We start from the raw sequence: 14,668 nt of genomic DNA, 5'->3' as shown, positions 1-14,668 counted from the left end.
CATCTGTCAGCCGCTCTTCCTAAACCGGCTGCCCCCCTCGGGAGAAAGAGACTCAGGCCACCCTGCCGCACGTGCGCCGGAGAAACCGAGAACTGGATACTTTGCCTAATTCACTTGTACTGTAACGATGTATATAATTTGGTGGTATTTCACTATTTAATTTTTAAGAAGCCTATTTTACTAGTGTTTTATATGAAAAAAATACTGCAGAAGGTAACCCTGTGTTGTATTTTTCCCAAGATGCTTTGTGTTAGGGTAGCGATTGCTGAGACACTTTCCGCTCGGTTTTTATATGCCGGAAACAGAGTTTGTACGGGCTATTTTTGTATCTCCCGGTAACTTGCAGACAGACCAAATGAGCGTGTGGAGGGAGGTGCGCAGCCGGGGCGACTGAGATGCTTTCGTCTGAGCGCCAACCATTAAAGCACAGACGCAGCAGCCCGAGTCTTGTGATTTTGATGCCGAAATGAGTTCCCTTTTCTAGCAGTGCGGAGTGTTTATTTTCCCGAGGTTTATAGTGCGGCCTGTGCACTCTGTTTCGTGTTCCATCGCTACAATGTGCTTACCAACTAGAGACAGGGCCGGAGTGGAAACTCTTGAGTGTGACAAGTCCTTCAAATACAAAGTGCGGGGATGGCAAACAAGGCAGAGCTGGCGGCCGGCGGAGCTGGGACGGCCGGGGCTCGTCCTCAGGCGACGGGAGACTCGGGCTGAGTCTGTTCTCCACAGAGGAGGGTCCAGCCATCTGGGCAGAGCGAGACGGAGACGCCCTCCCTCCTGGTCAGCCGCCGCGTCCCAGGCTCTTTATCTCGACAAGTCACCTGGCAGCTGAATCCCCGTCCACCGGGCTGAGCCTCCCCCCACCGCCTCGGAGCAGGAGGCCAGCCTGTGGTGCAGCCCGCCAGGCTCAGCGAGTGGCCCAGCGCCATCGGAGACTGGCCTGTGCCAAGCCCGCCATCACTTGCGGGGCCTTGGACACATCGCGGGCGCCCCTTCTCCCCAGCAGGGCCAGTCCCCTGACACAGAAAGAGCATTTCGTGTTGGGGCTGCTGAGCCTGTCAGCCCTGCGCCGGCACCAGGAGCAGAAGCTCAGCTCAGGCCGACCCACTGCCGGGGAGCTTGGGGGGCGGGCCTCCGGCACGGGACCTACCTGAGCAGGAAGCTGGTCAGGGCCCAGGATGGAGTCCAAGGCTGCCACTTCCCCACCCGGTCCTGCCACTGGCGTTTCTTCTGGGTTCTGAGAGGCAGTCCCATGAGACCTGCTGCTGTCCCAACATAGACACCATGCTCGCCCCCAGATGCCCAGACGGGACTGTCGCTGTGCTTGCCACAGAGCAGGGGACGTGCCCCACGTGTGCCCGAGGGGAAGGGGGAACAGAGGTGTGCGTTAGAGTGAGCTCAGTACCCTGCAGCCCTCCCATGATGCCTGCGAGAAGCCTGGTCCTTCGAGAGACAGAATTGGCAGGGAAATGGGGCAGACAGCTCTGCAGTCACAAATGGTGCCAACAAAGATGGAGGGGTCTTCCACAGACTTGCTGGTAAACCCCTGTCTGAAACAGTATCTTCAGGCCCCTCAGAACATGCTGGAAAAGCCTAGTACCTCGTTCGGTGAGTTAACATCTATGCGCCTAAGAGAGGTGGGGTGAGGGGCATGCCTGGTGAGCCCATCAAGACAGAGGAGCAGGTGCCGCCCCACCCCCTCAGGCGTCTTTTTGGGGCCCAGTCCCCATGCCCTTGTACCTGGGGGGCCTGCGGTCCTCGGAGGGGTGAGGCCAGCCCGAGCATCCCTGGCCTGGCCGGCTCTCACCGTCGGGGCTTTCCTGCCCTGCGGCTGATTCAGGTCAAATTCACAGGCATCTGGGGCATTGAATCTCCCTGGCGTAGGGGTCCTGTCTGTGACACGGGGGTCTCATGGGCCCTGCTCGTGTAAGTAGGAGATGTCTAAAAGAGGCCGGGAGCTGGGATGAGGTGGCCGCAGAACAAAGGGAAACCACAGTCGGTCGGTTGTGGACCTAAGCCCAGGAACCTCCACAGAGGCTCCGTGTGCGGGACACCTGGGACCGAGCACCCTCCCTGCAAGGGGGCGGGGGGGTGGCGGGGCAGGTGGGTATGGTCTCAGCACTCCCTGCTCTAGGCCAGCCCAGCCCCCCCAGGGGTGATGCCGGAGGAGAGTGGGCTCCCAAGCACGTACATCCTGAGCCATACTGAGAAGCAACGGGGTGCAGCAGGGCTCCCCTGGGGCTGAGGGTGGGGCTGGGGCTTTGGCTGCAGCTGGTCTTGCTGAGGAAAATGTTCAGGTGGGTCCAACCTGAGCACTGAGCCTGTCTGCTGACCTCCTGCGAGATCCCTCAGCGGGGAGCAAGGCCACCCGCGAGCATACCACCTACCGCTAGTGCACGGACGAGGCACAGGAGTGCGCGTGCAGGCGTGTGTGCACGTGTGTGTGCGTGCGTGTGCATGTGTGTGCCTGTGGGCATGGCGTCCTGGGCAGCGCTGGCAGCAGGCACTGCTCTCAGCCCCCTGGCCCACCCCCTGGCCCAGCCCAGGCAGCAGGCTGTCCAGAGCTCCGAGCCCCCACGGGCATCCCCGGGCTGTGGACGGGAGGAATCTGTCTCCGGCACAAGACTGGGGCTCCAGCTTCTTCCTGCACCGGAATCTAGGCTCCAGGAGTCACACGCCCTGAGGTAAGCCCGGGGCAAAACAGTTGACAAAAGCAACTCAGGGTGTGATGGTGTGACTACTACTCGTAAAGCAGCCACGGGCAATGTCTTCAGAGCCTCTGTTGTGGGACCGTCTAGTCGGAGGCTCAGTGCCTGAGCACAGGCTGGGGCGCCGAGCAAGATGCCGCCGCACAGTGTGCACGTCTGCTTTCCGGGCAGCGCCTCTCAGAGCAGCCGAACCCTGTCCTACCACCCCCAGTACACGGACCCCTGCATCAGAGGCTCCTGGCGTCGTCCACCTGGAAGTCGTAGCCAGGGCTCCAGGGCCAGCTGTGAATCACACAACCAGGTCAGGCCTGTGTCGGCAACTTGCATTGGGCTAGCCTCGCCAGAAGCTGCCAGGTGCACGGTGGCTGCCCGCTCCCCCAGAAACCTGCCCTGGCCATCTGTGGCAGACCATTTGCAGAAATGCCCAGATGGGGGCACCCGGGGGGGCTCAGTCGGTTAAGCATTGGACTCAGTTTTGGCTCAGGGGGTGATCTCAGGTTCCTGAGATAATAGGGCCTCGTGTTCAGTGTGGAGTCGCTTGGGTTTCTCTTTCTCTTTCCCTCTGCCTCTCACTACCCACCCCCCACGCCCGGCCGCACTCTTTCTAAAATAAATAAATCAGGAAGAAAGAGAGGGAAGGGAAGGAAAGGAAAGGAAAAAGGGAAGGGAAGGGAAAAGGGAAGGGGAGGGGAGGGGAGGGAAGGGAAGGGAAGGGAAGGGAAGGGAAGGGAAGGGAAGGGAAGGGAAGGGAAGGGAAGGGAAGGGAAGGGAGAAAAGAGGAAAGAAAAGAAAAGGCAGCCTGGCCCAGATGTCCATAGCTTTGGGGCGTCCCCATCATCCTCTTAGAAAGTGAGGCAGAGTGCACGCAGGTTCAGCCAGGTGAGAGTGTACCCAGAGAATTAACGAAGATCGACAAGCCAGCAAGGAGTCGGGACCCACACCAAGAAAGGCCTTCACTGGTGCCCACAACCAAGATTGGAAGGTTCTGGTGGGCTCTCAGCAGTCACTGGCCGCGCAGGCAGCCTGGGCCTGTTAGCTGGCTTGCAGGGCTGGGGGAGGTCAGCATCCCTGGGGGGCCGGCTGGGCTTGACCCCACAAGCCATGCTCATGGCCGGATCCACCCAAAAGCCAGACTCCGGTTTCAGCTAAGCTTTTTGAAGCAATGAAGGGCGGCAGTAGTTAGTTACAGAAGACAGATGTTGCCTGGGGCGGCCACCCCCAACGTTCATTTTGAGGGGTGGGTCACCAGCTTTGCTGGAGCTCCTGTGACCACCCGCGGATGTCAAGGCGGAGACTAAGTAAGGTCCCCGCGGTTTCTAGGAAGTCTGCCGCTGAAGTGATCCTCAGCTGTCTGAAATGTGCCACCGGCAGCCGCCCCCAGCCCTCAGAGAGGCCCCTGGGGTGCTTAACGGGGGTCACTTGTGTTGAACGGCCTCAGGGCGACCCCCAGTCGTTTCTGCGTCCTGCTGTTTGGCCCTTCGTGCGCGCCCTCCCTCCAAGTGCATGCAGCCCCTGTGCTTTCTTGTCCCTGAGAGAAGGTGGCTAAGGGGACAGAGTTCAGGACTCGCAGCTACACCAGAAAGAGACTCTGGCCTTCTAGAAGCAAACTGCCCAGTTGTGAACCGACTATGGAGGGACACAGGGCTCCCCATCCTACTCCCCCAAGAATGATTTCTGCCTAAGTCTGGGGGGTCATGGAAGTAAACTGCCGTCCAAAGGAGCCTCTGATGAGACTGCAGCCCCAGCCTCCACCTGGAGGGAATATCCTGGGGACATCTTCTGGGGGGGGACACCTTCCAGGGTGTATCCTCCTGGGGGTCAGCCTTATGGAGGGACACCCTCCTGTGGGCCTCCTCCAGGGACATTCTCCAAGGGGGTGGGTAGACTTCCTCCAGGAGGGACATTCCTCTGGGAGGACTTCCTTTAGGAGGACACTCTTTGGGAAAAGGGATATTCTGGAGGAGGGGGCTTCCAGGGGGTGGGCATCCTCCTGGCAGAGAATCTTCCAGGGGAGGCTTCCTCTGGGGGAATACTGTCCTGGGGGGCATTCTGGGGAGTGATCCTCTGGGATGAGTGTCCTCCACAGACATCCCTGCAGGGGGTTCCTCTAGAGTGGCAATACTCCAGAGGGCATCCTGGGAAGGGCATCTTCCAGGGAGGGGCATTCTCAGGGAGGAGGCCTTCGGGGGAAATTCTCTAGGGGGTGTCTGTCCAGGGCTGGGTGCTGCCGGGGGCAGGAAGGGGATATTCTGGGAGGGACTCTCCCGGGGTAAGTAAGACACTCTGAATGGACAGCCTCAAGGAGACATCCTACAGGGGGGACATTCTCGCAGGGGGAAGGGATGTTGTGGGGAGGGGGTCCTGGGGGGACATCCGGGTGGGGCGCATCCTGCGGGAGAAATCGCCGCGGGAGGGGCACCCTGGGAGGAATCTTGGCAGCGAAGGGCGCGAGCTTCCTCCGGAGGGACGTTCCCAGAGCGCGGACATCCTCGGGGCGGGCGGTGGCGACGGCGACGGCCCCGCCCCGGCCCGCCCCCTGGCCCCGGCCCGCCCCCGCGCTTCCTCCCTCGCTCACTTTCGCTTCCGCCTGAGCGCGGGTCGTACCGCGGCCCGAGCATGGACGACCCGGACTGCGACTCGACCTGGGAGGGGGACGAGGAGGAGGACGGCGAGGGCCCCGGCGCGGGGGGCGACGAGGATGGCGAGGCCGGCGCCCCGGGGGACGCGGACGCGGAGGACGAGGACGAGGACGAGGAGGACGCGCGGGCGGCGCGGCCCGGAGCGCTCCAGGTGCAGCCCCGACGCGCGCTGGGGTCCCCGCGCCCCCGGGCAGGCCTGCCGAGCCGCCGGGAGGTGGGGGTGAGGCCCCGCTCCGGGGAGGCCGCTCCGCCTGGACACCCGGCCTGGGGCCCGGCGCTCCCTGCAGCTGTTGCCCTCTCCCCCGCCCACGGCCTCCTCGTGCCCCCCTCAAGACCCCCGGGCACCCTGAGATCTGCCGGGACCTGCGCCTCCCAGCTCTGGCCCAGCCCGGGGACCTTGCAGGGAGACACAGGGCCGCCCTCAGATCCGCGGCCCCAGAACGCAGTGCTGTGCCGACACTTCCTCAGGGGGATGCCCTGGGCACATTCTTAACTCCCCTCTCTGTCACCTCCCAGCCCCAGGCTCTGTCCTCCGAGGAGATCCCAGGCCTCGGTGCTGCCCCTCCACGCTTCTGCCCGCCTCTCTGCCTCTTGGCGCTGCCTGATTCTGCCCTGCAGCTGCTCGGGGAGCGCCCCGCCCCCACCTTTGCTCCGGGGGTGCAGCACCCACACTCGGGGCCCCGCCTTCCTGGAGGTGGCCTTGGAGGCTCCGTTTCTGTGACTTGTCCGAGCCAGGCCTGCACCTGGAGCGCGCTGGGGTGACCCTGCTGGCTGTCATGGGCAGCTGTCACTTGTGTGACTACGGATTACTTGTGACCAGCAGTTACTTTTGTCGCTGCTGGTTACTTGTCATTACCATGGTTACTTTTGTTGCCACCAATTTTCTCCAGTTACCACTGGTTACTTTTGTTACTAGTGTTACTCTTCCTTACCAGGGGCTGGAATTCACCCTGCCCCGGGCAGGCACGGTGGTTCCAGCTGGGGTTCCAGGTGTTACGAAGGACACGGCATGGTAGCTGTCGCTTTTGGGGGATGGTGTATTCACAGCGTGTCTGATTTCCAGGCTGCAGGGACTCTGGGTTGGATTCTCCCCCTAACAGATGAGAGCCCTGGTTTGGGGTTTATCTCTGTGTTGGGAGTGGTCGGTGAGAGGGACCCCGAGGGGCTCCTGGACCTGTCAGGAAGGCCCGAAGCCTGAGCCCATCGATGCTGTTTGGGGCAGGCGTGAGGCTCTTGGGGAGACAGGCTGGGCCGTGGTCAGGGTCACGGGCGTGGAGTGAGAGGGCAGGAGTCTGGCTCTTTTCCTGCGGCAGATGCCTACTTGGATGGAGCGAGAGGACGCTGTCCTTGCCGTGGCTTCAGGGGCACTACTCCTGAAGCAGTGCTCTGGCACCTCGGCCACCTGTGAGATGCCCACAGTCCTCCGCCGCCTGTAGCTTCTGTCCCTCCACAAGTCCTAACGGCCTCGCTTCCCCTAGCCCCCCCATAGCACTCCCCAGCTGCCCCACACTGACCCCGGCACAGCTCCTTGGTGCTCTGCCCTGGGCTGTGTCATCTGTGCACCTGCGAGTCTGGCCCTCTTGCGCTGACCTGGGGAGGCACCTGGCTGGACCCAGGGAGGAGGAGAAAGTGAAGCTGGCGGTGGGCGGGGCCAGCTTCTGCTGAGTTTTGGTTTCTCCGCTGGCCCTTGGCTGGTAGGCGAGAACATTACCAGCTTGCCCTGGTCTATAAATTGGGCAGAGAGGCACCCCCCGATCCTCGCTGGAGCTCAGAACCATTTGGAGCATCTGGGGAGTGGGGATGGAGTCAGAGCCAGGGGACACGGTGGTAGGCCTGGCCTCCTGACTCCCCTTCCAGTGTTCTTTTGCTCCTTCCAGGATCCTGGGACCCAGGTATTTCCCTGGCTTGAGCTGTCCCGTCTTGTCATGCCCAGGAGCGTTATCTGCCGGGGCCCTTTCTCCTCCCCAGCTTCTGTGAGACCTCAAGCCCGGCACAGCCTTCCTCATGCCTCCCACGCTATGACAGGATGGGTCAAGCCGCATTTACCTAGCGTCCTAGTTGCCAGTTACCTTCCATCCTTCCCAGGACCCTGGGATGCTTGGCCTGCGGAGAGGGGGGCTGTAGGTGTTGGGGGGCAGCGAGGAGCTTCTGCATCTTGCCGAGAAGGATCCCCCATAGGACGGGAGGCCGGGAGACGCAGGGTCTGGTCCAGGAGCGTTGGGCTTGGGCAGACACAGGACTGGCTCCCTGGGCCTCGGTCATTCATCTCTTTGTCAGACAAGTGTTTGGGGCCCCTCCCAGGGCTGTGGGCTGTGAGGCTGCTGCCTTTGGGGACACAGGCCTGGTGACAACTTAGAGCACAGTGCAAAGAGGAAGCAGTGGAGTAGGTCCCCGGGGGGAAGTCCTAAGCCTGGGGTCCAAGTGGAAGTAACCAGCGAGTATGGGAGTAGGAAGTAAATGTAGAGCTGGGGGGAGGGTGCTGCCCCCCAAGAATGTGCTGGTCAGCCTGGGCGTCCTGAGAGCTGGGGCGGGCAGCAGGGGCCCAGCAGGCGGCGGCCTCGCTCCAATCCCTCCCATCCCCTTTGGTTTTGCTGATAGCTGACCCAGGTCCTTGCTGCCCTTACTGTGATGGGGGCTCACTAGGGGTGGGGCCTGCCTGCCTGTGGGTCTCCCGTGGGGCTCTCATCCCCTCTCCTCTCTTCCCAGGCCAGGATGCTGGGGTCCCGAAACTGGCGAGCCATGCGGGACACACGCAGGTACCGGCACCATTACCCGGTAGGTAGCAGCTGCCGGGGGTGCCCTCCCACCTTGGCAGCCCGGCCGGGTCGGAGTCCTCCCACCCTCCACCCGGAGAAGCCGTCCAGACAGCGTGTCCCGTCAGCCCTGCTCTCAGACCAGGTCCCCTGTCCCGCCTTGATGGCTGCTCCTTCCCCTTATCGCCGGGTGACAGGCGCAGCGGGCCGGCTGTCCAAGCTCAGCGCCCTGACCTTTAAAACACGGGGCCAGCATCAGCCAGTAGGCCCATCCACACAAGGTCGCACGTGCGGGGGCCCGTGCTGGTGGCATTCCTGTTGCCCTCGTCCCTGCCCTCTGCACCCTCGTCTCAGGCAGCCCCCGGGCTGCCTCGGGGTGGGGTGGGGGGCAGATGATGGGGACCTGCCAGCCCTGGTCCACACTCGCGAGGAGGGGAAGGTGGCGGTCAGAGGGAGTAGCTGTCCTCACCTGCGGGGTGAGGGGCCCAGGCTGGGTACGGGGGTCCTCACAAGCCCTCAGCATCTCAGAGGTTTGTGCGCCCAAGAGCAGACGCCCCCTCCCCCAGGAATGTTCTAGTGTGAGGGGCCCTTGGAAGCAGCCTATTTCTGGAGATGCTCCCACAGGCACCTTTCTCTGGCTCTTCAGGATTTGATAGAACGGGATGGCAACGGGGACATGCCAAACCTGAGTTTCTACAGGAACGAGATCCGGTTCCTGCCCAACGGTGCGCGCTTGCTGGGCTGCCTGCGGCTCTGTCCCGTCCGTCTCCCCTCCACCTGACTGCTTCTGCCCTCTGGACCCGGCTGGTCGGCCCGGGTTTTCAGCTAGCCCCGCGGCACCCCCTTCAGGCCGCTGAGGGGACCCCCCGGGCCCCAACCTGCAGCGTGTTTTCTGTGAAGGGCCAGGCAGGGAATATGGGTGGCTTCGTGGGCACCCCTCCGCTCCCCTGCCTTAGCGGGAAAGCCGCATATGTAAGCGAACAAGGAAGTATCATTGTGACGTTTTCAAATGGTTGGAAAAAACAAGGTGCAATATTATTTTGTGCAGTGAAAGTTACGTGAACTTCAGTTATCAGTGTCCGTGAGGGGGACCCTGTTGGGACTCACCCGTTCACGCACACTTCGTCTGCGGCTGCCTTCCCCCCACAGCGAGGCACAGGACATGTGGCCGCAAACGCTCACTGTCTGGCCCTTTGCAGAAACAGCAGCCGCCCCCCTGGGACCCAGGCTGTGGGAGGTCAGGTTCCAGCCGGCAGGCTGTGGTTTGGAGGGGCTGGTGAGGCCACCTTTCTGCAAAGACAGGTGTGGGTCTGGAACCCCCATGTCCTTCTCCCGAGGGGCTTCTGGGGCCTTCCCACCCAGCAAGCCCAGTGTGGTCTTCTCACCCAGGTCTGCCCTCGGTCGGCGGTGGAGGTCCCATGTCCAGACTGCAAAGAAATCAAGGGCTTTGGTTGGGGGGTTATGGTCACATGAGACGTATACAAGCTTCTGAGCCCCAAGGTCCTCAAGAAAGGAGGGGGAGGGGAGGGGGCGGGCTTCCAGCAGCTCCTCACTGACTTGTCGCCGTGGGGCCCCCAGGCTGTTTCATTGAAGACATTCTTCAGAACTGGAGGGAAGAGTATGACCTCCTGGAAGAGAATCACTCCTACATCCAGTGGTGAGTGGTAGGGCCGGGGGGGCGGGGGGGCTTACAGAGCAGGGGCCCCTATCTCTCCAGATGCTGGCTTTGCGCTCTCTGCTGTCCTGCGTCTGTGGGTTCGGCAGCTGTGCAGGGCCTCTGAGGCTGGGAGCTGAGCGCTGGCGTGGAGGACAGGAAGAGCAGCACGCAGGCTGGCTTGCCTGGGGGGTACCCGGTGCCAAGAGGCCGTGTGGCCCTGCAGAGCCCCTCGGACGCTCAGGGTGGCCGGGTTCTAACTGTAGTCTGAGGTGATCCTTGCCGGCGTGGCTGCCTGGGGACCCTTGACATTCCCCCCAAACACAGTGTGCGTTTGAAGATGGCATGTTGGGGGCCTCTCCTGGGCACAGAGCATTGTGGGGAATAGCTCTGCAGCATTCATGACAAGAGAAAAAGAACGTAAGAATAAAGAGCCTGGGTGGCTCGGTCGGTTGAGCGTCTGACTCCTGGTTTTGGCTTAGGTCGCGATCTCAGGGTCGTGAGATCGAGCCCCACATCGGGCTCTGTGCTCAGCAGGCAGTCGGCTTGAAGACTCTCTCCCTCTGCCTCTGCCCCTTCCTCTGCACGCTCGTGCTCCCTTCTCTCTCTAAAAATAAATAAATCTTAAAACGAATAAAGAGGAGAGTCTGGAACGCCCTGCTGAGCGCCCGTCCTGAGCCTCCCGTGGCTGCATGTGCCCCTCCCCTGTGCCCTGGTCCAGAACAGCCCCCCTTGACTTTCCTGCCCTCGCCCCCTGCCTCTGACTCGAGACAGCCCACAACACAGGTTCATCCAGCCAGGCCCTCCTGGAGTTGAGGTTTGAACCCCGAGAGGCTGGTGAGCGCGTGCCCCGTGCCTGGGAGCCCGTGTTTGCCGCGGATGGGGGACCCGTGCCGTGTCCTCTCCCACAGGCTCTTCCCTCTGCGCGAACCTGGAGTGAACTGGCACGCCAAGCCCCTCACGCTCCGGGAGGTTGAGGTGAGCGGTACAGGCTGGAAAGCTGTCCCTGCCCTGGGAGCCTCTTCCCTCCAAACAGTCCTTGCCTCTGTCCCCTGGTGCTCCCCATGGGCTTCGAGAGAAATCTGATTTTCTTCGGTAGTTCGCCTCAAGTCGGGGAGCCCAGGGCCAGGGCTGTGAGCAGAGTCATGGTGACCGGGGCTTCTTCACACCTGGTTTGCGCTGGGACAGGACACTTGGAGGGATGCGAGGGTCTGGGGAGCCGAGGAGACTGTGTTTCCTGCCATATGCTCAGCCCTGGGAGCCCCCTGAGCTGTCCCCGGGGGCTGGCAGAATTCCTCTGGGGATTAAAGCAGATGCCTCAGGCCCCAGTGAGACCTCGTAGCAGCTAGAAGAAGAGTTACTTTACGAATTCTTCTCTGGACTCCTGCCCTCTGTCACTTCACCCAGAAGTCTGAGTCCAGGCTGCTAGATGAACCCGGGGCTGAGGGAGGTGTCAGCCAGCCCGATGTGCTGGTGATGGCCCCTGAGCTCTCCACTGGCCTCGGGGGCTGTGTTCCAGGCATTTAAAAGCTCCGAGGAGGTGAGGGAGCGGTTTGTCCAGGCCTACGAGCTCATGCTGGGGTTCTATGGGATCCAGCTGGAGGACCGAGACACCGGGCAGGTGTGCCGAGCCCAGAACTACCAGAAGCGCTTCCAGAACCTCAACTGGTAAGGAGTGGCCCTCACCCCACCCCCAGTGAGGAGAATGGGGGCTGTGCTAGGTTTCAGGCAGGTGTGGGGGAGCACTTTGGGGAGGAGGGACTCCAGGGGTGCTCGAGCAAGTGACTAAGGCTCTAAGCACCCTCTTTGTTTACAGGGTGGGGTGTGAGAACCCAAAGAAAGTCCTACCAGTCAGTCTCACGAGCTGTGCCCCAGCATCCACCTGGGCGTGGGTCAGGCTGCCCACAGCTCAGTCAGCTTTGCAGGCACAGGGCCCCTCACCCTGTTGAGAAGCACTGGGTGGGGAGGAAGCGCAGGGGGTGAATCAGCCCTGCACGTGGGTAACAGGCGCCTGTGCGAGGCCCCGTGCTCTAGAGGGTCCCCTCCAGCTCTCCGCTGGCCCTGCCACGGCTGGGGTCGGGGAGGGGGTGCCACGGGGACGGCACCCTTCTAGAAGATACATCACAGCCTCCTCCCGCACCATCTGGGCCCACAGGCCACTTTCCCCGGGGCTGGGGGTGAGAGGGCGGGGCGGAGGCTGCAGGGGGGCCAGCCGGGAGGAGGAGGGCGGTCGTGCCACCGCCAGCGCCCCCCCCCCCCGCTTGCCCCCGTCGCAGGCACAGCCACAACAACCTCCGCATCACGCGCATCCTCAAGTCCCTGGGCGAGCTGGGCCTGGAGCACTACCAGGCGCCGCTTGCGCGCTTCTTCCTGGAGGAGACGCTGGTGCGCCGGGAGCTGCCGGCCGTGCGCCAGAGCGCGCTGGACTACTTCGTGTTTACCGTGCGCTGCCCGCGCCAGCGCCGCCAGCTGCTGCGCTTCGCCTGGGAGCACTTCCGGCCGCGGCGCAAGTTCGTCTGGGGGCCCCACGACAAGCTGCGCCGGCGGCGGCCGCCCCTGCCCGCCCGCCCCGCGCCGGCCGAGGGCGAGGGGAGCCCCGGGGACCCCCTCCTCCAGGCCGGCGCCTCGGGACAGACCTGCGGGCCGGGCGGGGCCGGGGGTCCCCCGCCGCCGCCGGGCGCTCTGGCGAGAGACCAGGGAGGGGAGGCGTGGGGCTGCGGGGAGGAGGAGCGGGAGCCCCCGAGCCCCAAGGAGAGCAAGAAGAGGAAACTGGAAGCCAACCGGCGGGAGCAGGCCCCCGGGGAGCTGGGCGCCCAGAGCGCCTCTGACGTGGAGAAAATCGCTCTGAACCTGGAGGGCTGCGCCCTCAGCCAGGGCAGCCTCGGTGGGGGGTCCCAGGAATTGGGCAGCCAGGCCCCGGGGGAGGCCGAGCCGCCCTGCCCCCAGCCCCCGGGGGCCAAGGTGGCCGAGGAGGTGAGGAAGAGAAGGAAGGTGGACCAGGACCAGGAGGACGGTGCCTTGGTGGGTGGTGATGGTGGGGACGGTGGGACCAAGAGGCCAGCCTCCGCCCCGCACGGTGCTGCCACGGGGTGCCCTGAGGCCAGAGAGGGTGAGAATGGGGTGGAGGAAGCAGAAGGCTGGGCAGGGCTGGAGCAGGCTGTCCCTGGGACCCCAGCCACCGCAAAACCGTGGGTAGATAAGGAAGCTGAGGTGGGGCTGTAGGCCAAACCCAGAAAGCCTTAAGGGAAGCCAGTACCCGTGGGCATCCTGGCCCGGCCACAGGTCTGGGGAGCCCCGTTGCCAGCTGTTCTCAGCACCATGCAGTACTGGCCTCTCTCCCTGGTGGGCACTGCAGTGGCCACCGCAGCTGCTGGAAGGCGGGGGGCTTCAGAATCCTTACCTCCAGCTCACGCCCCGCCTCCCTCCTCTGTGCCCCGCCCCCTGCCCCTCTTTGTAAATTGGCCCTAAGCGTCTGGGGGTGGGAGTGGGGGTTCATTTTCTTAGTCTGGTGCGAGGCCTTTTCTGAATAAACTGATTTGACTTTGAGCGTTCGGGCGTGGCCAGGGGCCCTGTGGGTGACCAGGGTCCGGGAAAGGGGCTGGTTTCACGAGCGGTGCTGCCCGATGGGCTTCCTCCCCTTGGGTGCGAAGTGGCCTAGCCCCGCTGCAGGACCACCTGGCCAGTGTAAGCACCTGTGGAAACAGCAGACTGCAGTCCCCTGGACACAGGCGTCTGTCCCAGCACCCTGACCACATGGCCTCCTGGGGCCTGTCGAGCTGGGCACTTGGTCCAGTGGCTGCCTTTTGTCACTGGTTTAGGAGTAAGCCTGGGACACGTGCACAGTCCCCTCAGGTGGGCCGAGTGGGAGGAGCCGCGGTTTGGAAGTGCCCTGGGTCTAGACAGGGCCTTTGCCTACCCCGATCTGGGGTGCAGTGTTGTGCCCCAAGGCCGGCTCCCCTGGCCATCCCTGTGGCTCTGTCCCCTTGTCCCTACCCTGGCAGCCACGGCAACCCTCCACACCTCAACCCCCTTGACCCCTCCAACCTGGCATGGGCGGAGTGCACCTCCCTGTCCTCCAGGCACGGTGGGCTCTCAGCTGGGCTTTCCCCCCTGGGCCAGGACCCCCCCCCCCCCACTGTGCACGCGCGCGTGTGTGTACACACGCACACTGGAATTTCCGCTCAGCACCAACAGCGCGAGGGCACTGCGGAGGGCTGCCTACTTGCCTTGGGACGAATGAAGTGACGAAGGTCACAGCTCTTGGGGGGGGTGGGAGGGGAGGGGAGGAGCCCACCTCACTCTGAGAGTTCCTGGCTGTGATTTGAGCTCCGTTCTTGGGAAAAGCGTTGATGGTTAGCTCCTGTCCCGGCGGGAGGGGTGGACAGACAGGAAATCATTTTGGGGGAGGGCAAGCCCCTGAGTTAATGTTCCCCAGTGCTGGAGTTGGGGCGGGGTACGTCCTATGCTGCTGACTCTCCACCCTCACCCCCACCCCCCATCTGCTGGAGGGATAGGACCCCCAGTACCTGAACTCCAGTTTGACTCAGTGATGGGGTTTCTACCACAGAGGGGAAACTAAGGCACCAAGATGAGAGTGGGGCATCCAACACTGAGTCTTCAGCAGGGTCCCGCTGAACCCCTAGTGGTGAGACTCCTCAGTCTAGACCATTACAGAGCACAGGTTCAAAGGAGAAGCTTGAACCCCGGAGTGCGAGGGAAATCCCATTGGAGCAACGCTGGGGGAGGGTGCCTGTCCCCAGCAGTGGGGACCTAGGGGACTGGAGGGCAGTGCTGGCCCACCTGATCCCCAGACTTCGGGGAGAGTGATGGTCTGAAACAGGTGGATGGTGCTTTGGTTTTGCCTGGAGGTACCAGGTGTGAGGTCGGCCCTGGCCTCCTCCAGCTCTAGCCGCT

The 14,668-nt window shown here is 63.0% G+C and overlaps 1 protein-coding gene across 1 annotated transcript; it reads left to right on the top strand.

The window, feature by feature from the left end:
• Nucleotides 1–5,278: 5,278 nt before the first annotated feature.
• Nucleotides 5,279–13,952, top strand: OGFR (opioid growth factor receptor). The gene is made up of 7 exons (XM_026503873.4): nucleotides 5,279–5,498; nucleotides 8,054–8,122; nucleotides 8,747–8,825; nucleotides 9,679–9,757; nucleotides 10,666–10,732; nucleotides 11,274–11,422; nucleotides 12,031–13,952. Exons 1-7 carry the CDS (start codon nucleotides 5,325–5,327, stop codon nucleotides 12,974–12,976), a joined length of 1,563 nt encoding a protein of 520 aa, XP_026359658.1. The 5' UTR covers nucleotides 5,279–5,324; the 3' UTR covers nucleotides 12,977–13,952.
• The last annotated feature ends 716 nt before the right edge of the window (nucleotides 13,953–14,668 follow it).

The sequence above is a fragment of the Ursus arctos genome, unplaced genomic scaffold (assembly GCF_023065955.2).
Source record: "Ursus arctos isolate Adak ecotype North America unplaced genomic scaffold, UrsArc2.0 scaffold_16, whole genome shotgun sequence".
Taxonomy (NCBI): domain Eukaryota; kingdom Metazoa; phylum Chordata; class Mammalia; order Carnivora; family Ursidae; genus Ursus; species Ursus arctos.
The sequence above is the reverse complement of the archived record's forward strand: the minus strand, read 5'-3'. Positions and strand labels throughout refer to the sequence as shown.